The sequence below is a fragment of the Anolis sagrei genome, chromosome 1, assembly GCF_037176765.1.
Source record: "Anolis sagrei isolate rAnoSag1 chromosome 1, rAnoSag1.mat, whole genome shotgun sequence".
NCBI classification, from domain to species: Eukaryota; Metazoa; Chordata; class Lepidosauria; order Squamata; family Dactyloidae; genus Anolis; species Anolis sagrei.
The window spans coordinates 73,359,743-73,384,688 of record NC_090021.1 but is presented as its reverse complement, the minus strand read 5'-3'; the positions used below and the strand labels follow the sequence as shown (position 1 = coordinate 73,384,688).

Below are 24,946 nucleotides of genomic sequence, written 5' to 3'. Positions count from 1 at the left end.
TGTCGTTGTCCGTAGACACCTACAGGGTCATGTGGCCAGCATGACTACATGGAGCGATGGAGTGGTACGTATTGATCTACTCATATTTACATGTTTTCAAACTGCTAGGTTGGCAGAAGCTAGGCCTAACAGCGGGAGCTCACGTCACTCGCTGGATTCGGACCTGCGACGTTCCGATCAGCAAGTTCAGTAAGTAGCTCGGCGCTCTAACCCGCTGCGCTGCCGGGGGCTCCCACGTTTGGGTATAGAAGCACCCAAAGGAACACGATCCGCCCCCCCCCCCTCCCTCCGCCCCGAAGAAACCCCCTTTGGGATGAATGGCAGGGAGAAGCACGTGGCCGTGCCTGCAGCGAGACATTGTGACGAGGAGGCGAGGAGGGAGGGGCGCCCTCGCCTTGACTCCGGGTGGGAGCGCCCCTCCGCCAGCCTTAGGCTTCCCGTCTCCCGCTGGGAGGCTGAGGGAGGAGGGAGGAGGGAGGGCTCCTTCGCTCCTCCTCCTCCTCCTCCTCCTCCGCCCCCCCCCCCCCCCCCCGCCTTTGTTGATGTTTGACTTAGTTTTAATTCCCTGCGCCTAAGATGGAGACAGCGGCGGCGTTGCTGCTGCTGCTCCTGCCGCCGGGGCCCCGCCAGTCCCGTGGCGGCTTCTTCTTCTTCCTCCTCCTCCTGCTCCCGCTGCTCCTCCTGCTGCTGGTGCTGCCGCCGGTGTCCCCTGTCCCCACGCAGGACTTGGCCCGGCCCCTCTACCAGGTAAGAGAGGCGGGCGGACAGGCAAGGTGGGATGCCTCTTGCCTAGAAAAAGCAGCACATCTCTCTATGTATCCAGGGCTGCCGCTTGGCCACCTATGGATGTGTCTCTCCCTGTGTGCTTTTTCTACCTGCTTTTTGCATTCCTTTTGTAGAAGCACCCAAAGGCTTTCTGTCACTGAGTGGAGTGCCTTAGATGGCACTGCCCAGTAAGGGCCCTTCAGAGCTCTGAGCATCATGTGCCTGTATCTATGTCTTTTGGCAAGGGATAGGAATGTATGTTACGTATGTATGTGTGTGTGTTTTCTCTTTTTCTTCCTGTAGGTCAGCGTTTCTCAACCTAAGGGTCGGGATCACAAGAGGGTGTCAAAAGGGGTCGCCAAAAACCATCAGAAAACACAATATTTTCTCTTGGTCATGGGGGTTCTGTGTGGGAGGTTTAGCCCAATGTTATTAGTGGGATTCAGAATGCTCTTTGTTGTAGTTGAACTACAACTCCCAGCAACCACAACTCCCAAATGTCATGGTCTATTTCCCCCAAACTCCACCAGTGTCCACATTTGGGCATGTTGAGTATATGTGTACCGAGACGGTCTTGGTCGCCTTAGTGGATGATCTGCGCCGGGAGCTAGACAGGGGGAGTGTGTCCCTGTTGGTGCTCCTGGACCTCTCAGCGGCCTTCGATACCGTCGACCACGGTATTCTTCTGGGGCGCCTTGCAGAGATGGGTCTTGGGGGCACTGCTTTGCAGTGGCTCCGGTCATTTCTGGAGGGTCGTACCCAGAAGGTGTTATTGGGGGACTCCTGTTCAACGCCACAGCCGTTGACCTGTGGCGTTCCTCAGGGTTCCATCCTGTCCCCCATGCTGTTTAACATCTACATGAAGCCGCTGGGTGAGATCATCCGGAGTTTCGGGGTGCGGTGTCACCTGTACGCAGATGACGTCCAACTCTGTCACTCCTTCCCACCTGCTACTAAGGAGGCCGTCGAAGTCCTGAACCGGTGCCTGGCCGCTGTAACGGTCTGGATGAGGGCGAACAAACTGAAACTAAATCCAGACAAGACAGAGGTACTCCTGGTCAGTCGCAAGGCCGAACAGGGTATAGGGTTACAGCCTGTGCTGGACGGGGTCGCACTCCCCTTGAAGGCGCAGGTTCGCAGCTTGGGTGTGACCCTGGATTCATCGCTGAGCCTGGAGCCCCAGGTCTCAGCGGTGACCAGGGGAGCATTTGCACAGCTTAGGCTCGTGCGCCAGCTGCGCCCGTATCTTGGGAAGTCTGACTTGGCCACGGTGGTACACGCTTTGGTCACATCCCGCCTCGACTACTTCAACGCTCTCTACGTGGGGCTGCCCTTGAAGACGGCCCGGAAGCTTCAGCTAGTCCAACGCGCGGCAGCCATGTTGTTAACAGGAGCAGGGCGCAGAGAGCATACAACGCCCCTGCTGTCCCAGCTCCACTGGCTGCCGATTTGCTACCGGGCCCAATTTAAGGTGCTGGTGTTATCCTACAAAGCCCTAAACGGTTCCGGCCCAAAATACCTTGCAGACCGCATCTCGGCCTACGAGCCCACGAGGACCTTGAGATCTTCCGGGGAGGCCCTTCTCTCGGTCCCGCCTGCCTCACAGGCACGTCTGGCGGGGACGAGAGAGCGGGCCTTCTCGGTGGTGGCCCCCCGGCTGTGGAACGCCCTCCCTGCTGAAGTTAGACAGGCGCCCTCCTTGATGGCCTTTCGTAGGAGCCTGAAAACATGGCTCTTCGGGCAGGCCTTCAACTGAGTGTATCATTGGAACGATACTGGAATGGATTATGACTACGAAATTGACTATGACCCCAGGATTTTGACGAAGCGGATTTTTAGTATATGTTATGTAGTAGTAGTTTGGTATGTATTGTCGTGATTTGCTGTACACTGTCTTTTCTATGTTGTTGTTCACCGCCACGAGTCGCCCTAGGGCTGAGAGTGGCGGTCAATAAGTGCAAGTAATAAATAATAATAAATAATAATAATGTGCCAAGTTTGGTCCAGATCCATCATTGTGTGAGTCCACAGTGCTCTCTCGTTATAGGTGAACTACAACTGCTAAACTCAATGTCAGTAATGCCTATCAAACTCTTCCAGTATTTTCTGTTGGTCAGGAGAGTTCTCTGTACCAAGTTTGGTCCAATTCAATTATTGGTGGAATTCAGAATGCTCTTTGATTTGAGGTTAACCCCCAGCAACTACAACTCCCAAATGACAAAATCAATCGCCCGCCCCCCCAACCTACCAGTATTCAGATTTAAGCATATTGGGCATTTGTGTGAAATTTGGTCCAGTGGATGAAAATACATCTTGTATATTAGATATTTACATTACAATACATAACAATAGCAAAATTGCAGTTATGAAGTAGCAACAAAAATAATTTTATGGTTGAGGGTCACCTTACTTACTTACTTCCTTAGGCAATCCCTCATTGGATGAGTAGGATAGTCTTCCATGATCTATATTCTTGTGGATCTGTAGGTGGCTGTGGAACCCTATTCTTGACCTGCATCTTCTCCCACAGTGAGGGCACTGGTTTCCAGATGGAAGGCGGTCTCGGTCGGGGTTGACTGGATGCACCTTCCTCCTGGCACATTTCTCTCTTTCACCCTCAATTCGTGCCTCTTCAAATTCTACAGCACTGCTGGTCACAGCTGACAACCAGCAAGAGTGCTTAAGGGCCAGGGCTTCCCAGTTCTCTGTGTCTATGCCAGAGTTTTTAAGGTTGGCTTTAATCCCATCTTTAAGTCTCTTTTCCTGTCCACCAACATTCCATTTTTTGCTCTTGAGTTCGGAGTAGAGCAACTGCTTTGGGAGACGGTGGTCAGGCATTTGGAAAATGTGGCCGGTCCAGCGGAGTTGATGGCGGAGGACCATCGCTTCAATGCTGGTGGTCTTTACTTCTTCCAGCACGCTGATGTTTGTCCGCTTGTCTTCCCAAGAGATTTGCAGGATTTTTCGGAGGCAGCGCTGATGGAATCGTTCCAGGAGTTGCATGTGACATTTGTAGACAGTCCATGTCTCTCAGGCACGTAGCAGGGTTGAGAGGACAATGGCTTTATAAACAAGCACCTTGGTATCCCTATGGATGTCCCGGTCCTCAAACACTCTCTGCTTCATTCAGAAAAAAACTGCACTCGCAGAGCTTAGGCAGTGTTGTATTTCGGTGTCAGTGTTGGCTTTGGTGGAGAGGTGGCTGCCAAGGTGGTGGAAATGGTCAACATTTTCTAATGTTACACCATTAAGCTGTATTTCTGGCATTGGAGAGGGATTGGCTGGTGACTGCTGGAACAGTACTTTGGTTTTCTCAATGTTCAATGACAGGCCGAGCTTCTCGTATGCTTCTGTGAAGGTATTTAGAGTGGCTTGTAGGTCTTCTTCTGAACAGCACGAGAACTGTATTAAGGGGTCACACCATTAGGAAGGTTGAGAACCAGTGATCTAGATCCAGTAAAGGACTGGATGTGTGCGAATAAACTGACAAGACAGTTTAATCCAAAGAAGACAGGTCGGTTGCTGATCAGTTGGAATCTGGGGTTGGTAGTCATAGCTAATTCTAAATGGACTTGTTCTCCCTCTGAAAAATCTGATTTGTAGCTTAGATGAACTTTTGGATTGAGGGTAGCTTCCAGGAAAGGTACATTGTTTCAGCGGTCAGGAGAACCTTTACCCAGTATTAGGTGATGTATGCCACCTGCACCCTTTTTGGGGCGATCTGGCCACAGTGGTTTGTGCCTTACTTACACTAAAGCAGGCATGGGAAAACTTCGACCATGGTGTCTTTAAATTCAACTCCCATAATTCGCCTGTTAGGGATTGTGGGAGTTGAAGTTCAAAACACTCGGAGGGCTGAAGTTTGCCCAAACCTGCTCTAAAGTGTTTTATTCTATTTTAAGGTTTGTATACTTTGGGATTTTTAATTGTCTTGAAATACTTTTAATGTAAGCCTCTTTGAGTCTCCTTTGTGGAGAGAAAAGGGGGGAATGAATTTATTTATTTATTTGGTTTACTTTTACCCCGCCCTTCTCACCCCAAAGGGGACTCAGGGCGGCTTACACATCCAAGGCACAATTCGATGCCCATAGCATACATCAATAATAAGCAATAAAACAAAATAACAAATTAGCAAACAACAACAACAACAATACATTGCATCTAAACCCGTTAAAACCAGTAAAACCAATAAAATTTCGTACAAAACTGATACAAACCGCTTCTTCCTTCTTGCCAGTCAATGTTCGCTATCTCATGGTTCAGAGTTTTCTTCCACATTTATCAGTCCACATATATCAGTCCTGCCGGTCCTAATTGCCTGGTTGTCCTATCTAGTTAGCAGATTGCCCGAAGGCCTGGTCCCACAACCACGTCTTTGCCTTTCTCCTAAAGGACAGGAGTGATGTCGATGCCCTGATATCCACTGGGAGTGAGTTCCACAGGTGGGGGGCCACCACTGAGAAGGCCCTGCTCCTCGTCCCCACCAGCCTTGCTTGGGAAAGCGGTGGAGTCGAGAGCAGGGCCCCCTCAGATGATCTTAAATTCCGTGGTGGGACGTAGAGGGAGATACGTTCGGACAGATACGCTGGACCGGAACCGTACAGGGTTTTATAGGTCAAGACCAGCACCTTGAATTGGGCTCGGAACTGAACCGGCAGCCAGTGGAGCTGACACAGCAGAGGGGTGGTGTGCTCTCTGTATGTCGCCCCAGTGAGCAGCCTGGCTGCCGCTCGCTGGACCAGTTGAAGTTTCCGAACCGTCTTCAAGGGCAACCCCACGTAGAGCGCGTTGCAGTAGTCTATTCGGGATGTAACAAGAGCGTGGACCACTGTGGCCAGATCAGACTTCCCAAGGAACGGGCGCAACTGGTGCACAAGTTTTAATTGTGCAAAAGCTCTCCCGGCCACCGCTGAGACCTGGGGTTCCAGGCTCAGCGATGAGTCCAGGATCACTCCCAAGCTGCGAACCTGCGTCTTCAGGGGGAGTGTAACCCCGTCTAACACAGGCTGTAACCCTATTCCCTGTTCGGCCTTACGACTGACCAATAGGACCTCTGTGTTGTCTGGATTCAATTTCAATTTGTTAGCCCTCATCCAGTCCGATACAGCAGCCAAACACCGATTCAAGGTCTGGACAGCCTCCTTGGTGACAGGTGAGAAGGAGTGACAGATCTGGACATCATCTGCATAGAGATAACATCTCAGTCCGAAACTCCGAATGAATAGACATGAGATGTAGCTAGTGTTAAGAATAAAGCTATAGACACAGTGGTCAAGAAGGAAGGAAGTCATTTACAAAATATGCTCCCCAGAGTTGGATGAATTTGTGAGAATCCACGTTGTACAATTATATCATTTTGATATCACTATAGGTGTCATGGCTCCATCCCATGGAATCAGCAAGTGCCTACCTATCATCCCCATTGTTGTGTGGGGAAAGTGCAACCATTTTAGTTTAGTACACTAAGGGGTTTCTAGCTGTAGAGCACTCCCAGATCAAATTTATGGACAGACATCTGGAAAAGTATAATTTACATTCTTACTAAATTGACCTTTGTTTTCGGTGAGATGGATTAATATGGAAAGAACCAATTTATGAAAAGTGTCAGAGTAAAACAATTAACACGCACAAAAATTAACATTCTAGTCATGTTTGTTGTTTGATATTGTTTTATGAATGAGACCATGTTTTCATATGGACAAGCTAGACTTAACCTGGCAAGAACCTTGTGCTTGAAGCAACATAGGAGGCATCCTCTATTTTTGTGGTCAAATCGGAAGTGGAACCCGGAGACTTGTCTTTAAAAGAGAAGTACAGGCATGTGCCAATCATTTTGATACCTGAGGAGCATGTGACAATCCTTTCTGATTCAACTTCTACCTGAAGAAGTAACTGGATTGGCTTCTTCCATTCCAGCATCTTCCATGACACTTAAGAGTAGCATGCTGAATCAGAAGTATAAGGCAGCCTACCTAGAATACACTTGCTCTGTTTCCACAAAGAAAGGAACTACTCTGGGTGTTGCTGTTGCCTGAGGAAATTCCTTCATTCTTTTGATATGGTTGGGGTGGCCTCAATTGTACCTTTCTTTTCCTAACTGATTTTAGTTACTTCTACTATGGAGTCTTTTCTGGCATGGCTCTTTTCACTGCAGAAAGAATGGCTCTGTGGTAGGAAGTAAGAGTGGACCGTTCATGATGCAAAGAACGGTAGGAAAGCAAGGCCATGTAGTTCTGTTGAAGTGTAAAGGAAGCCCTGCAGAAGTATCAAGTCCTGTTTTCAAAAGCATAAAAGTGATAGTAATAAATTGCTAATTTTGGGGCTTTGCTAGCTTTGAGGCACTTGGGTCATTTGTCTTCCTTTGTAGTGAAGTTGCCCAGAATAGCGTGACAAACAGAAATATTTGAGAGGAAGGTCAGAAGTCCTATCAATCTCAAGAAACATTGTTCGTTTCCTATAACTTTGTTGTCCTGGAACGATCTTCCTCATTTTATCTTGTTATTCCCTTTCTCTATCTCAGAACACTTCTCAGTCACTACCGATTGAGTTTGTATGTTAACAAGGAATTGGGAGGTAAAAAGCATACTCGGCAAGGGCTTCTTAAGGATGCTGGACCCAGAGAGTATATGGTGTTAATAAACGATGGGACTTGACTGCTGATCTCTTTAAGGAAAAAAATCCTAGCTATGCAGAGCATTCTGCAGTATTTGGCATATCTGAATACCATTGTGTGGGGGATAGACTACTTTGGAGACATAATGGGTGCAAAACATATAACCCTGAAAATGTTTAAATGTGGCATTTGCTTGGGTACATAGATCTATTCTGAAAGGGGAAATATGTGCCTTTCCAAATGTTGAATGCTCATTATTCCTCAATATTGACTAAACTGGTTCAAGATACTGGGACCCAAAGTTCAGTGATGTCTAGACAGTCACACAATTCTTACCCCAGCCTAGATGAAGAAAGGTGGAGAGGTCAGTGTATTTTGGTCTGTGAAAGCTTGAAACAAGGATGTTTGTTTTGTCACTAGAATCTACTAGTTCACTTTCAGAACATAATAATTTTAGAAACTTTGGGTTGTTGTGACTTTTCTGGGCTGTATGGCCATGTTCCAGAAGCATTCTCTCCTGATGTTTCACCCACACCTATGGCAGGCATCCTCAGAGGTTGAGGGGCCTGTTGGACCCCTCGACCTCTGAGCAAACCAGAGATTCCAGCCATGAAAGCCTTCGACAACTTTAGAAACAGCCTTTCTGAAAAACTATCGGAAGGAATAAAAGGGCAAAAATGGAAGCGGTTGTATGTGCACTCATTGGCCTTTGAGGCAGCTCTCCTACATGACTTCTGTTTCACAATCCCTGCATCTTTCCAAACAACTTACGCAACCCAGGCTTTCCCAGTCTTGCAAATTTTCAGAGTTGGAACAGGCCTCGCAGCTGCCTTCTCCCTCTCCACCCCCTTTGTGGGCCTGAGTCAGTCATTCTTTGACATCAAGGCACAAAGGAAACATTGTGAAATCTAATACACAGGATTATAATGAAAAAGCACAGAGAGCTTTGATTAAATAAAGTGCAGCAAGAAAACACTTCCGTCTAATCATGTAGCAGCATATGTAGTATGTACTTGGCAAAAAGTGCTAGGAAGCCACAAGGGAAAAAAGATCAGTCATCACTGATGTATACATACACTGCTTGGAAAAGAGTAGATCTATATTGAGCTCTTATCCTGGGGCCGCACCAGCATGGCGTATGCCAGATTGGCTACAGGGTGGTTTAAACAGCTACCTCCCCACACTATCCAACGGTGCCACCCTGGATTTGGTGCCAGATGGCTACCCTTACTATCTCCTCCAGTTCTCATTTTCGTGGAAGCTAGCAGGTGTGATTTGAGTCCTGTCACTTGGTTGACACTTATGTTCTGTGTTTCAATGATATTGACTGGAACGCCAGAACAACAAGGGAGGAGGGCTGGAAGAATTGCCCTTCTGCTCCCTCTTCCTTTGTCCAATTGCTCTGCTGCTGCAGCCAACATTACACCTGGCAATGACTTACTGGCAGGATCTATATCACACCCACGACAAAGAGAATGGGAAGGAACAGTGAGTGTCATCCCCTATTTCCAGACGGCTCAAGAGATACCAGTGTAAAAACTTGTGGACAATTCCATCTTGTAATGGGTCCAACTGTTTGCTCATCTCACCAGCTGTCCATAGTTCCTTGCAAGGAAATGGCTTGGGAAAGTGGCGTGATCTCTGTCTGAATCCTGAAATACTGGGCCCCTTTTGCACCTCACAAATATGGGGACAAGAGACAGGGCCTTCTCAGTGGTGGACCTTCGGCTCTTGAACTCCCTCCCCAGTGAAATTAGATCAGCGCCTTCCCTCTTGGCCTTAAGAAAGAACATAAAGACTTTGCTATGGGACCAAGCCTTTGGGCAATAACTTAATGCAGTACAAGAAATGAATAGGAAATGAGTGCAATTAACAACTGGAAAGGCTTTGTATTACGATCTTGGATGATGTGATTTTAATGTTAATATTAAGATGTTTTTAATTCTATGTTTTAATTGCCTAAATGTTTGTTTATGTTCTGTGTTTTAATGTGATTTTAAGGGTTTAATGTATTTATATGTCATCGTTTTAGATATTATGATTTGTTTTGTATGTATGCTGGCACTGAATCTTGCCATTATTTGATGTACATCTCTTTGAGTCTCCTCCAGGGGTGAGAAAAGCAGTATATAAATGTAGTAGTGAATAAATAAATAAATAAATATCACCATGATTCCACTTTCACTGCCATGACTGCTTTCTCTGGACTCCTGGAATGTGTAGTTTGGTGAGGCACTAAGAGCTCTCTGACTGAGAATTCTAACCACCCCTCCCTCACTAAACTGCAAACTCCAGGCTTTCATAGGATGAGACCATGGCAGTTGAAGAAGAATGATGGCACTAAAATTATGTAATATGGAAGGAACTGGTGTCTTTGTTGTATTTCCTTATCTACAAATCTGTAAAACATTTCTTTAACAAATCTTTCCTTATAATCCCGCAGGAAAACATCAAGATTAAAGTGAATATGTTGGGAAGCAATGGGAATATTCAGGAAGAACAGGTATGTCAGACATCCAGCACATACTTTAGCACACCCTACTTTGTTTCTAAATTGTGCTTCCTCAATAAAAACCGAATACTTATGAGATTCATAAACATGGTAGTAGTTCAATAAATGTACTAAGTCCACCTCTGTTTCGCTTCCAGCAGGCACTAAGATATATTTTAGATGGCAATTGGCTTTAAAACTAGTTTAGAAACTGGCTTTGGGGATTCTTTATATTCTGTTTTTGAAGAATATTAGTGAGAATCCCTTAGTGCACTATACTTTTACATAACTGTGGTGTTTACATACACAGTGAATCTTATCCTGCCCCCCATCGCAGACCCAGCTTATTGGTCATTAGTCACTGCAATTAAGAGGGGTCTGTTTCCTTCTTGCAACAAAGAACTGGATTCTGGTAATTGCTGTTAATAATTTGTGAAATAATGACAAAATTACACTTCTCTTTGAGTGCATCTACACTATAGAATGAATGTAGTCTAACACCATTTTAACAGCCATGGTTTAACACTGTGGAATTGAGGGGGTTGTAGGTTTTTGTTTGTTTTTTGAAATTGAGATGTTTTTATTACAGGGTTTTCAAGTCTCCCAAACCAATTCCAAATGGTGCAGCTAGTTGTATTAGAGGTCCAAAACAAAACCCAAGTGTGGCTTGCAGCTCAATGGAACAGGCTCAGGGGGAGAATGAAACGGCAAGCAAAACAGACACTCAAAATATTGGGATTTCCAAAAGCTGTCTGGCTCTTGGGCCAAAAACAGTGCAATGGGTTAAGATTGTAAACAATCCTGAAAGTGCATTGAGAAGGGGGAAAAAACAGCCCCGGAATCTCTGGGACACAAGGCATTGCTCCAAAGGAGCCCTCCAGCTTGGGATCCGATGGCCACCCCTTGTCTCTCGGGCTTAAACATATTGGCACTTTAGGGAAACAAACACATTGATCAGAGTGCAGCTCAGTTGCTTTGAAGCATGAAAAATGAAAGGGAGCAGCTCCTTTTTAGGTATTCTCATTCCTGGCTTTTAGGAATTTTAAAAATGGGTTGTAAGTTTATAAGATATTTATCCTTCTCTAACAAAGAGAAGGTGGTGCAGTGGGTTAAACCACTGAGCTGCTGAACTTGCTGACTGAAAGGTTGGCGGTTTGAATCCGGGGAGCGGGGTGAGTTCTTGTTGTTAGCCCCAGCTTCTGTTTCAGTTTGAAAACATGCAAATGTGAGTAGATCAATAGGTACCGCTTCTGCGGGAAGGTAACGGTGCTCCATGCAGTCATGTTGGCCACATGACCTTGGATGTGTCTATGAACAATGCCAGCTCTTTGGCCTAGAAATTGAGATAATTACCACCCCCAGAGTCAGACATGACTAGACCTAATGTCAGGGGAAACCTTTACTTTTACTTTAATAAAGAGAATGGGTATATCACCAAATGAAAACTCCCATGATTCCATAGCATTGAGGTATGGTAGTTAAAATGGGATTAAATTGCATTTATTCTACAGTGTAGACAGATCCTCCTCAATGTTTCAAAATAGGCATAACTCTCTTATTTTCTTTAGGTTGTTCTTAATATCAGCTATATTAATGATCAAGTGTATGTCAATGACTTTCCGCTAAGGAGTGGCGTTTCCCGGGTAAAGTGTCAGACTTTAATATGTGAGTACAGCTTAATTCCTGGTTGCCTGCCTTTTTTTTTTTTTTTTTTTGCAATTTGTAGTTCATGAAAAGCAATTTAAAACATATGTGGCTTGACATCCTCTACATGTTATGTTCTGTTAAAAAAAGCCATCGGGATAAATATGACTTAAAAAGGAGGAAAGACAAAAGTGGATGCCCTTTCTGGTTCCCATTCGCAGCACTTGCATATTCTGTCCACAACAAAACACAAATTAAGTTCAGATCCTGCCTTTAGCAAAGTTCCTGTTCAGTTAATTTATTTGTAGTAGGCAAAGAATTTGTGTGAGAGTTTCAGTCGCATAAATGCAAGGATGTGACCCCACCCTGATAAGTCCTGTCTGTCTCCTCTTTTAAATTGGCAAAAATCCAAACTCATTGCTTAGAAGAAAAAAATAATACAGTCTTGTGAGGGCAGGTTCAGATAATCTTTGCAAAACACTTTTTTTCCTTCAAGTTTTCTTAGTTTAAATTGTGTCTATCTGGCAGGAGTGAGTGTTTTCTTGAAAGGATGGAAGCCTTAATCAGTAATGGCTTTTAGTACCAGAAGGGAAATTGTTCCCTTTGCATTCATTTATTTTGCATTGAACAGAAACATCTCAATCTGCCTGTGCTGGCAACATTTTACATAATTCATGAAGCCAGAACAATTACATGCTATTGATGAACTTTTCATGAACAGAGTAGTCGCTTGATATACCGGTTATGACTAGTCTCAAGGTTAGCTTCTGAGATCATCTCCTCTTTATGATCGGCTCTTGTTCAAAGGACTTGCTAAAGTGTTTTTGAAACGGGCTTTTGAAAGCCTAAAACAACATGGTTTCCTTTAGGGAGAACAATGAAGGGTCCATGGGGCCTGATAGAGTGGAAGCAGTCCTGTGCATTATTATTTCAGTATGGATATTGTCTTACAGCTTACTTTTGAAGGAAGTACATCCTCTTGCATAGGAGCCCCTGGTGGTGCAGTGGGTTAAACCACTGAGCTGCTGAACTTGCTGACGGAAAGATCGGCAGTTTGAATCCGGGGAGCGGGGTGAGCTCCCACTGTTAGCTCCAGCTCCTGCCAAACTAGGAGTTTGAAAACATCCAAATGTTAGTAGATCAGTAGGTACAGCTTCTGCGGGAAGGTAATGGCACGCCTGCAGTCATGCTAGCCACATAGCTATGAAGTGTCTACAGACAACAGCATCTCTTCAGCTTAGAAATGGAGATGAGCACCATCCCCAGAGTCGGACATGACTAGACTTAATGTCAGGGGAAATCTTTACCTTTTACATCCTCTCGCACTCAGTAGGACTACTAAATAAATGTAATTTAACAATTGTGCTCATTTTTTCTACTGAAATCAAATCTCAAACAATTGCAAGGTAATGTATTGTCGAAGGCTTTCATGGCCGGAATCACTCAGTTCTTGTGGGTGTTCTAGAGGCATTTGCAAGGTAACTTTTATGTAATTCAGTGTACATTCTTGTTGCCTTCAAATTTTGGTTGAATTTTGAAAGCAAGAATTCAAAGCGATTCTGATATAGTTTAATGTCTTGCTGGACTCAGTTATTCCCATCTTTGTGGATGCTGGAGTATGTTGTCTTGTTCTTTTAAAAAACCAAGCGTTGTAACCCATTAGCCCTTCTCACCAGTACTCTGTCTTCAAGAGTAAGAGGTGCTCAACTGCCCCTTTTCTCTGAAACAGTGGTTCCCAACCTGTGGTTCATGGACCACCAGTGGTCCACAAGAACAAAAATATGGTCCGTGGCCTCACCGTTACTACACTGTTGCAATGAGAGCGACTGGTCTCTCAAAACCCTCTTATAGTTTTGATGCTTATTAAATATGGTTTTCTGTGGGTAAGTAGATGGCGACTAGTGGGTGGCATATGTTCTGTATTAGAAACTAGAGCTGATGTGGTCTATCCAATGCAATTTCGTGAATTAGTACCCCACATATCCAAACCGAATCTGAAGTTGATCAAAAACTGATTTGTAACCCTTTTGGTACTAATCTTGAAGTGTGGTCCCCGTTGAAAGTGGTCTCTGGTCAAGTGGTCCCTGGTTAAAAAAAGGTTGGGAACCACTGCTGTGAAATCTGACTCAGAGGTTGGTGATGCACCAGAGCAGATTTGGTGGATTTGGGAGGGAGGGTGCTGGGAAGAGAATGAGGAAAAGTTCTATTTGCAGCATTCGATCCCAAGTTGGGTACTTTGAAAACATTCCTATTAGGATTCAATAAACATTCCACAGCCCATTGGTTAATTTGACCTTTTCTTTTGCAAGCAGCAAGTAATATTTCCATGCTAGATTGAATTGTTGTGCCAGATCCAGCCTGCCATTCATCAGTCACCTTGTTGTGTGTAACTAGCTTTTAGAGATAATATCTTTCCGCATAACCCCTATACAGCATTTTTTATTCATAGTGAGGAGTGGAAACTCTGACGACTTATCAGACGAGCAGCGATTAGGAATTGTAAATGTCCGCATTATGGTCCATGAATGGCCAATGGCATCCAGCTCCGACTTGCGGTTGATTGTTGTTCAGGAGGAGGTGACCGAAATTGATGGAATTCAGGTAAAATATATTCAGTTGCCTCATTATATTTTCTGACTTGGTTATAAATCTCCTGGAGCCCATTTCATCCTTGGTGTGAACATGAAGCTTCCTTGCTGTCTGTGTACACAGGCTGTTATATATCATGTTTGTGCAGTGAGTGTAGGCTGTATGCTTTCAATCTAGTCGACTTTTTAAAGTTATAAATGAATTAATATATTAACAAATTAATTAAGTCATTGAAAGAAGACATGCAGGCCTTTCACTTCCATACAGGATTTCTGTGTTTGTATGGATTCAGCAGAGCTGTTGATTCTGGGAACTGCTTTTATCAGTGGAACTGGGAAAGGGTGTTTGCCTTTCCTCCCTGTCTCTGAATATTCTGGCGGTGTATATTTGCTTTTGGAGACGATGTAGGCGTAACTGTTTCCCCCGGGATTAGAACAGAACACTGTGCATGTAAGACAGTTAATTGGTGGAGGGGTTCTGCAGTGAAAAGTCAAGTTGATCCATATTTAGAAAGTAAGAAAAAATCCTGGATGAAGACATCTGCTTGGTTATGACAGCAGTTAACAGAAACAAATATTTTCATTCTCAAGCCAACGTTAACTCTATGCAGAGCTTGAAAATGTTCATGTTTTTGACTGCCATTAATATTGATTTTAAAAATCAACACATGATTGCTAATTGTTTTAGTTAAATTTGTTATTTTAATTGTTGATAATGTGTTATTTATTTATCATGTCAGAAGCAAATCGAGGGTACAGTGGTAATGTATTTAAAAACAAAAATAAAGTTAAAAACTTGGCATTACACTAGATTTCCTTTGACTGGAAGCTGGCCACTTGGAGTGCCTCTGGTATCGCTGAGCGAAGGTCCTTCATCATGCATGTGGCAGGGTTTGTGGTTTGCTCTTCTCCACGCTTCATGTGTTATGGACTCCACTTTGTAGCCCCATTTCTTAAAATTGGCTCTGCATCTCGTGGTGCCAGAGTGCAGTCTGTTCAGTACCTTCCAAGTCGCCCAGTCTTCTGTGTGTCCAGGAGGAAGTCTCTCAGTATCCGCCATGGGTTGAGGTTCTGGGTTTTAGCCTACCACCTTTGGACTCTTGCTTGCTGAGGTGTTCCTGTGAGTATCTCTGTAGATCTTAGAAAACTATTTCTTGATTTAAGATGTTGGCTTGCTGGCTGAGATCTGAACAGAGGATGGGCCGGAGATGTAGCTGCCTTGGTCCTTTCATTATTGGATGCTCCTTCCTGGTAGATGTCAGGTGGTGCAATACTGGCTAAACCAGGGGTCCTCAAACTGTTTAAACAGAGAGCCAGGTCACAGTCCCTCAAACTGTTGGAGAGCCGGATTATAATTCGGGAAAAATGAATGAATTCCTATGCACACTGCACATATCTTATTTGTACTGCAAAAAATACTTAAAAATACAATAATTAAAATGAAGAACAATTTTAACAAATATAAACTTATTAGTATTTCAATAGGAAGTGTGGGCCTGCTTTTGCCTGATGAGATAGGATTGTTATTGTTATTGTGTGCTTTCAAGTTGTTTCAGACTTAGGTAGACCCTGAGTGAGGTCCGGGTAGATGACCTTAGAGGGATGAATACGGCCCTTGGGCCTTAGTTTGAGGGCCCCTGGGCTAAATAGTATAATTTCTCCAGTGGTTTGGGGCATAGACATCCTGTGATAATGCAGCATCTCTCATTAAGAGCCACATCCACTGTTTTAACGTGGTGAGATGTATTCCACACTGTGCATGTGAGTTGCAAAGTGCAAGGGCAGATGTCTTCACTGTGTGTTTGTCATCCAGGACACTCTGTAAACAAAGGGATAATGTAAAAATATAGTAAATAAGTAATATTTTCAAATTGGAATGCATAATGTGAAACAATCATAGCTTCTCTTGAAAAGAAGTACAACGTAATAAATGCTTTTACAAAATAATTAATGAATCTCTCATAAATTATACACATTAAAATTGTAATTCTCATTATTTTTATATGCACGATCTGTCATTTTCATGGAAGGTACCATATCATTTAGATGATTTTCAAAATAGATGCATTCAGTGTGGAACACAACATACATCTACACTCAGTATAAGAAATGATTTCCAGGGTGCACTGTTCTTCTTTTCAGCTGTGATTAAATTTTATTATTAAACCATTCCAGTACTGAATAAAATGATCATCCCAATCATTAAACAAAAAATAGGCTTTCTACCCTCTATCTCCTTTTTGCAAATATATTTAATAACACCACTCTGGAAAAATAGAAGAAAATTAACTGGTTTAGGAGTCAGAATCCATAACTTTGTGACTTGTTTAGGATGCATCATTGCGTGGGAGAACTTGCCATGCGGAGTTGTGTGTTGTACTTTACATTTAACAATTGTGCAGTAATTGCGTGTACAGCTATTTTTAGCTGCCCCCATTGTGCGTGTTTCCACAAGGAAACAGTCAATCATCATGACAGTCAAGTCTCCAATCTCATTTCACATTTTCAGTGAACCAATAATTGTTGACCTTGCTATTATTCTAAGTTCATATATATTATATCCACTGAGAAATCTCTGCATTTTACCTGATGCCAGATCATTGCATTTGACTGGGAACCACCTTCCTGCATGTTGTAGTTTTTAGTTTAGTTTTACAAAAGTGAGCTTTGTATTAGTGGCAAAAAATAATTTTCTGTGTCATAGAATTATTGTACAATGATGCTCTGATTTTTGCTCCTCAAGTTGCTCAGTGAACACTCTTGAGAGGTCCCCCTTATAGCTGCTGATGCTTTCTCTTCTCATTTCAGGAAAAATCACGTAGCACCTTAAGAATGGCTGAGTCAGAAACAACAACAAAAATAACCACTTAATAATAATAATAATAATAATAATAATAATAATAATAATAATAATAATCCTTTATTTGTACCCCGCTAACATCTCCCAAAGGACTCGGTGTGGCTTACAAGAGGCCGAGGCCCAAACACAACAAAAACAACAGCATCACAAATACAACAAAATAACTCATAAAACAGCAATAAACAGTAAAACAATAGCAAATAACATTAGACAATAATACCATGACACATTTAAAAACTAAGGCCAGGCCAGTGTAATGATTAAAAATTTAAAATGCTGGGCATGGCAGGTGAAATAGATAGGTTTTTGGAGATAGGTGCAATGTGCAGACAATCTTAAATCTCTAGTAAAGTGCATTTAGGGACATGATGCTTGAAGTTTCCTATTCTGGGAAGGCACACTTCTTACCACACTTATTTGTCACTCCTTACCATACTTATTTGGAAACAACTCTCTGATCTAGGCTTTTACTTCCCATTAAATGCATTTAATAGACCACACAAATTCTTTATTTGGGAGTTCACATTGAAATGATAGCATTTAATGTGAAAGTCACATTCACTCCTGTCTCTGTAGCCCTAATGGCTTTTCTAAACTGCACTGCAAGTTTACAAGCCACAGATCACATAAAGACTGAACAGTAGAAGGCAAATGAGATTCACTGTTGAAAGGTTGAAGGAAATTAGAATCTGATTCAGCTAGAATTCTTTCCTTTCATTCTTCCCCACCCCAATTGTCTTGATTAGCAACTTGCTGTTTCATTTTGTTTTTGTACTTCTGTCTTTACCCCAATAGAGACCAGATCGTTAGCTTATTTATGACGAAAGAGAATAGTATACTTTCCGTAACAAGTTAGTGAATGAAGAGGTTGGTGACTGAGAAGAGTTTCTTCTTCAGGAAAGTGTCTCATAACACATCTTTTTTCTCTTTTAATTGCTTCTCCAAACGGGATTCATTCAGAGAGTGAAGTTGACTGCTTTGCTGTTACATTGAATCAGATTAACATCTCATCTTCTGATTCTGTACATCTTTTCTCCATTGCCTCCTTGTTTTCATAATCTCAGAACAGCCTCCCTCCTTTCTTACCCAAGAAGGTTGCACATATAATTAATATTTATCTTTCGCAGGTTCAGCAAGATGAAGTGACTGAAGTAGATGTATTGGTTAAAGATGTACAAGTCCTTAGGCATACAAATTACACCGTTCCTCTGAAAGAAAGCATGCTGTATTCCATCCCCAGAGACAACGATGTCTTATTTACACTTCCAAACATAGCAGGAAAAGGTACCTGACCATGTTTATCATCAATGTCTTTTTAGTCCGTTTATTTGTTTCCTGTTATAGAGGTGGTTATAGCAATTCAAGTGAGGTAGTTGGTTTTTGTTTTTTTTTGGGGGGGGGGGGGAGGTTGCTCTTGGATTTTAATTTTTTTCAGGGAAATGTTAAATTTGTTAATTAACTACAGGATTTACAAAACTGGAGGAAAATTGTCAGGGTGCTTTAGGTTTATTCATAGTGGTTTCAATCAATTCAATGTGGTAAATGCATGGAGCATGACAACATATGATAAAAACAGTCTCCTGTCCTTTTTATTTTTGCTGAAGCCGATATTGAAAGCCCTCTACAAACAACCAGCCATTACCTTCTTAGACAAGTAGAAACTACGATAGATGAAGAGACAGTGCCTGGAAAATTGCCAGAGACTCCTTTGAGAACAGAGCCCACATCATCCTACAAGGTATGTTTTCTATCTCCATACCTCCCTTGGTGAAATGAGACTTCTGCAGACTCACCAGGTGGCCAAATGATGCAAGTCAGGATAAAATATAAGAGCACAGAGTACTGTTGGTACATAGTCCACTACATGATACCAGGCCAGATCATTAGCCTGTCTTCTTTAGTTCTGTCTACAGACAAGAGACAGCTTTCAAGAGCTGCAGATAGAATAGCTGCACACCATGAAATGCCAGGGACTGAAGCATTTTTTACCGAATTCATGTTATCTCATGCTGATTTAGGAGAAAATGTGGAGGCAGTGACAGACTTTGTATTTCTAGGCATGAAGATTATTGACAGATGCAGATTGAAGCCAGGAAATCAGAAGACGTTTACTTCTTGTGCAATGACCAATCTCGATAAAACAGTGAAGAGTAGAGACATCACACTGGCAATGAAGATTAAAGCAATGGTATTCTCCATAGTAACCTATGGATGAGAGAGCTGGTCCATAAGGAAGGATGAGCGAAGGAAGATAGATACTTTTGAACTGTGGTGTTGGAGGAAAGTTCTGAGAGTGCCTTGGACCGCAAAAAGATCGAACCAGTCCATACTTCAGGAAATAAGGCGCTACTGCTCACTGGAGGGAAGGATATTAGAGGCAAAGATGATGTACTTTGGCCACATAATGAGAAGACAGGAAACCTTGGAGAAGATGATGATGTTGAGGAAAATGGAAGGATAAAGGAAGAGGGGCCGACCAATGGCAAGATTGATGGATGGTATCCTTGGAGTGACTGGCTTGACTTTGAAGGAACTGGGGATGGCCACGGCCGACAGGGAGCTCTGGTGTGGACTGGTCCATGAGGTCACGAAGAGTCGGAAGCGACTGAACAAAAAAACAACAACATGCTGATTTGCAGTCCTTTCACATGTAGAGGAAGGGGAAGTCATTGATACTATACATGTTGCAATATGTTTCAGCAAGAATGCCACTTTCTTCAAAATCCCCAGGTAAGGAAGACCAGGGGCTGTAAATGAGCATCTTTTGAGTGTTTGCAGTGGACAGCAGGAAGGAAGCAAAAGCTCTAAAGTCCAAACTAGCAGGTGCCTGGATTGTGCATTTTCATCTTCTTTCTTCCCAGGGCACAGGAAGAACCTTCTAGGCTCCTTTTACACTTTTAACAGAACCCCCTGAAAGTGGGTCCTTCTCTTTCTTAGTCCTTCTCTTTCTTAGTCCAAGTGGTCATTGAATGTATATCAAGGGAGAAAAGCAAATGGGACTTCTTAAGGGCTGTTTCTTTGCTCTGTCTCAGGGACTGGAATCCTACCGCCTTTCAGACTGCCATTTCCAACATCTCTTGCTATGTTGGCAAGGGCTGATGGGACTTGCAGTAAAACATATGGAGGGTCATAGTGTCACACCCCTACTCCTGCTGAAAACTTTGGAAAATAAGGAAGAAAAAATTAATTACCAAGTCAACACTCAGAAGCATCAAAACCAGAAATATAAAGAGCACAAATTCCAAGTGGAATCTGGGATGTTTGTATTCTTGATGTTGAAATATCTTTGTGTACTTCAATGTAATTGTGGAAGTTGTCAGTACTTCCTTGTACAGCAACCACTCCGTGCGCAATCATCTGATGAGCAACTCCAAAGGCTTGGGAGGACATTTCCTACACTCTCTGGAGCCATGTAGGATGTAGTGGACCCTTACAAAATGCTTCTGTTTCATGGCCAAAGCAAGATGTAGAGTGCCTTGCAAAATCTAATTATCAAATTTTAAAGAGGAGTTGGGGAAGTTGCAGACATAGCCTTTTCAGAAAGGCGACAGATACTAGCTATGGTTATAAATCTTGAATTTTAGTGGCAGTTTTGTTACTCTTTCAGGTAATGTGCCAGTGGGTAGAAGACCTGAGGAAAGACCTATGCGGATTCTGGTTTAAGTTCTTCCCGGTGTTCTTTAACTTCATGGGGGTCGTTGTGGTTGGAGTTGTAGGAGCTTCTTTAATCCTAAAAGTCTTAAAAGTTGTGTGTCCCTCATGTGAACCCAGGTAAGTACCTTATTATATTCCATCCTCTAAAGCAGTGGTTCTCAGCCTGTGAGTCCACAGATGTTTTGGCCTTCAACTCTCAGAAATCCCAACAGCTTGTTAACTGGCAGGGATTTCTGGGAGTTGTAGGCCAAAATACCTGGGGACCCACAGGTTGAGAAACACTGCTCTAGATGTAAATGCATTTCTGGAATATGAGTTTGATATTATTAACATATAAAGACTACTTAATTTTTTTTCGGCAAATGTCATAAAGCACAGTCTGCTTTTGCAAATATAATTCTCCCAAAATTATTGATAGAATAATGGGGAAAGAAAACCTGAGTGTAAGTGTCCTTTTAAGCTTGTTTTTATATTATACGTCTGTCTATCCTGTGCTTGGCTGTTCATAAGTTCAGATCCACAATAGAGTAAAATAGCTAGTTTGGTTACTCGTGAAAGAAAAGCAGGAAGACATTAACTGAAGGAAAACAGGGAACTTCTAAGACAAAGAGGCATTTCATATCATGTACTTCAAAGTTCTATAAATATAGACAAAATAAAACTGATATAGTAGGCCCTTTGTGTTTACTGGGATTTGGTTCTAGGATACCAAAATCCATGGATGCTCAAGTTTTATTGGAGGTTTTAAAACAGAGACTGGATAGCTATCCAACTCCATTTGAGCATTTAATGGAGAAACTACCTGAGCATATTCTGCTCACACAATTCATGCTAAAGAAAAACAGTGTGGGAAAGCAATCATTGTTGAGCCCTCGCTATTGCTGCTTCCAGAGAAGCAAAGAAGAGGGAACCATAGGCCAGGGAGACTTCAGTTTTTTGGCATCTATTTTTCTCTTGAACACTTGGGTCTCCAAATTAGGGCTAGACACCAAAGGATAACTCAGTAAGTTGTCTACTGATTTCCAGATATACAGATCTAGACATGAGACACTAGAGAGAAGAGATTGTGATGCAACATTTCAGGACTGGTCTGCAGAGCTGAACAAAAATCTGGTGAAAATTAGAATGTGCCACAGCTGTCATTCTGGGCACTTGAGGTGGAATTGTTTTTAATTTTTTAATAGGCGCTTACTGTATAAGCCATGCAACCCTCTTTAATAGGTGCTTATCATATAGGCCTTGCAAAGCTAGTTGGTATAATGATAAGTGGTAGGATAGGACTGGTTTAAGATCAAATGAGTGCTGTTGCATGACCAGCAGAATCAAAGACAGATGTTACTCAACAAAGGTGATGATTTGCTTGTCATTCTTTTCCATCTGCTTTGCTGTCATAGCTGTCATTAAGAAACAAGTGGGAGAGGCCCAAAGGCCGAGGCAAAAGTCTACCCTTGAGGCACTCTTTCTCTTGCTGGAAAAATGACTGCTTGCATCTGGCCCTGGGGGTTTCTTTCCTCTTTGCCAACTGTTAGGTGGGGTGAGAAGTCACCAAGTCCTTATTTCAGTCCCATTTAAGTTCATGCCTGTGTTCTTTTGGCAATTGTGAACCTGAGACACTGTTGAACTTGAAAAACATTTAATATACCTCTTGGCTGAATGTATGTTAGGAAAATATGCATATGCACATTTCTCTTACATATGAACATGTCTTGTGTCAGACACCATGTGGTTTGGTTTAACCTTCCTCCTTCCACAGACACTGCAGCCAACCCCCAGGCTTTCTCTACATAGACAATGCTCATTGACAATGAGCAGGCAGGCTCAGAGAAGCAATTGGCCATACCCCTATAACCAGACATGGAATAATGTTATCAGCACTGTGATCATATCATTTTTATCTATAATACCTTTTCTATGCTTACTGAGAAGCATCCATGGCTGGACTCGGGGACTCTTGAATAAGTTGGCAGGAGGGTATACAGCTCAATGCAATGTAGGCCCACGTGTAGATATTTACATCTTGCAGAGTCAGTGTAGGGTTGAGATCTTGTGTTCCCAAAGCTTAAGGCTTAATGACAATTTCCTTTTTTCAGGGAAATTCTCCATTATGATGTCACCATCATACCTGTTGTTGCAATCAACTTACATCCAGAAAGGCTCGAGAAGACAGACCTAATAGAGGAGAAATGTACAACCATTGCAACTGAATGAGTTTGTTCACCTAATCTTTGACACTTGATTTTTAATATATTGTGTACTTTCCCCTGTATTAAGCCTATGAATGATCAATACTTCAAGATACTTAAGTACGAGGCCCAAAATAATTAATTGCAATTCCTCTTTACATCAGCCGTTCCTGGAAAAAGAAAAGATAACTGTTTCCTTACAAAAGGACTTCAGTAAACTTTTAACTTCTGTGAAGTAGTTTCCCTATTTCTTACACAGTTAATTGTCCTTTCGGCACTGACTGCATAACCTTGCCATACCAATCCAAATAATCTCTGCTTGGAAATATCCAGAGAAAAAAACAATCCCACATAAATGTGATTTAAGACAACAGCCTTAAGCTCAACAGAGCAACAGAAAGTAATTAGGTTTTATTAACACTGGGATTTGATTAGGCACACTTGTGACAAAAAACAGCTAGTTTAGGCCTGCTATCCTTAAGCGTGCCTTATAAGAGAAGTTAACAGAGGAGCTTTCATACATGAGTTATTTTCCTCCCAAATGGCAATCTAATTATAAGGTAAAGGTTTCTCCTTGAGATGAAGTCTAGTCGTGTCCGACTCTGAGGGGTGGTATCCATCTCAGTTTCTAAGCCGAAGAGTCGGCGTTGTCCATAGACACCTCCAAGGTCATGTGGCCGGCATGGCTGCATGGAGCGCCATGACTATACCAGCACTTTATTGAGGCATTCATAATAAGGCCTCTTGACACTAAATTCTAAAGTATTTCTAAATCTGTGCTTCTTGATGTTATACAGTATAAATTTATCTCAACCAGGAACACATTTTTTTAAAAAAATATGATTTACTAGGAATGGTTTTATGCACAAATTTGTACATGCACAACTTTACAATAAACCCTTACCTGTTAAGACAAATTGACAATTGTGTATAATTCCTTTCTGAATGTGGAATTAGACTAATGCCTGCAAAACTGCTTTAAACAATATATCTTAAAGTGGGTAATTCATTTCACAGAATTTCTTGACCAGGAGTGAGGAATGTACAAACATCCTGGAGCAGCTTCCACCTTCCCTGCTTAGGAAAGCCAACGGCAATATAGTGGGGCTTGCAGTCAAACACCTGAAGGGGCACATCTTCCCCAACCCTATTCTCTTTTACCTTTCGACACTGGTATCGTGATGACAGCTAAGAATCCTTCAGTAAAAGCAGTAAAACAACAAAATATAAAATTACAGTAGCAAACAACAAACTACAATAGACTAAAAGCAGCTTTGGGCAACCTTTTAAGAGCCAGAAATGATAAAGAATTCATTAAATGTATAAAACTTTTTAAAGCCCTTGGAAAAAAAAATCAAGATTCTGTTCATGTGAAAAAAGTGGCCAGAATTTTGTCATAATGCACACTATAAAACATTGTGTGTGTTTTGCTATGTAGCAGAGATGCTAAGGAGCTCTATTAGTGCATTGCAAAGATGAGCAATTGGTCTCCAGCAAGTATTTGATATGCACTGTGCCTAACCTGTGTCCAATGCATTTTAGCTCCTGCTGTGTCCAGTGCACATTAGCTGCTCAGGTCGTGTTATGGATGGGTTTCCATTGTACATCAGTCTCATTATGTATTAGATCGCAATTGGCAATATTAACTTTGCTGGCTTCCCTACTTAGGAATGTAACATTCTATATTTGCTGAATATGAACACTGTGAAACTGCATAATTCTGTTTCTCAAAATCTCCAAGTGAATCCAAGACTTGCAGTTTATGAAGAAAAGCATTTTCTTTTTCAAATAAAAATACCTATTTATTAGTACATGCCACAACACTGAAGTTAGCCCCCGGTGGCACAATGGGTTAAACCTTTGTCTGCCAGGAAAGCAGACCAACAGGTCAGCTGTACGCAGACCCGTAGCCAGGATTTTGATTCGGGGGGGGGAGGGGAGCTGAGTCTGAGTGAGAGGGTCTACCCTAGCAAACCTTTTGTATCGTTACCCCAATACCCCCATGCATATGGGATATATTGAGCATGGTGATCAGATCATGATATGAATAAACATAACAGTTTAAATAATGTGCCAGTAAGGCCTTCTCGTGGACCACCATGAGAAGCCCCTCAAGCCCCCCCCCCCCCCCCCCCCGGCTACATGCCT

General features: G+C 42.6%; 1 protein-coding gene across 1 annotated transcript; it reads left to right on the top strand.

The window, feature by feature from the left end:
* The first annotated feature begins 370 nt into the window (after positions 1-370).
* Positions 371-23,715, top strand: GINM1 (glycosylated integral membrane protein 1). The gene is made up of 8 exons (XM_060753544.2): positions 371-747; positions 9,822-9,881; positions 11,438-11,534; positions 13,963-14,114; positions 18,089-18,245; positions 18,566-18,699; positions 20,569-20,732; positions 22,706-23,715. The coding sequence occupies exons 1-8, from the start codon at positions 577-579 to the stop codon at positions 22,821-22,823; spliced, it is 1,053 nt and encodes a 350-aa protein (XP_060609527.2). The 5' UTR covers positions 371-576; the 3' UTR covers positions 22,824-23,715.
* Positions 23,716-24,946: the final 1,231 nt, after the last annotated feature.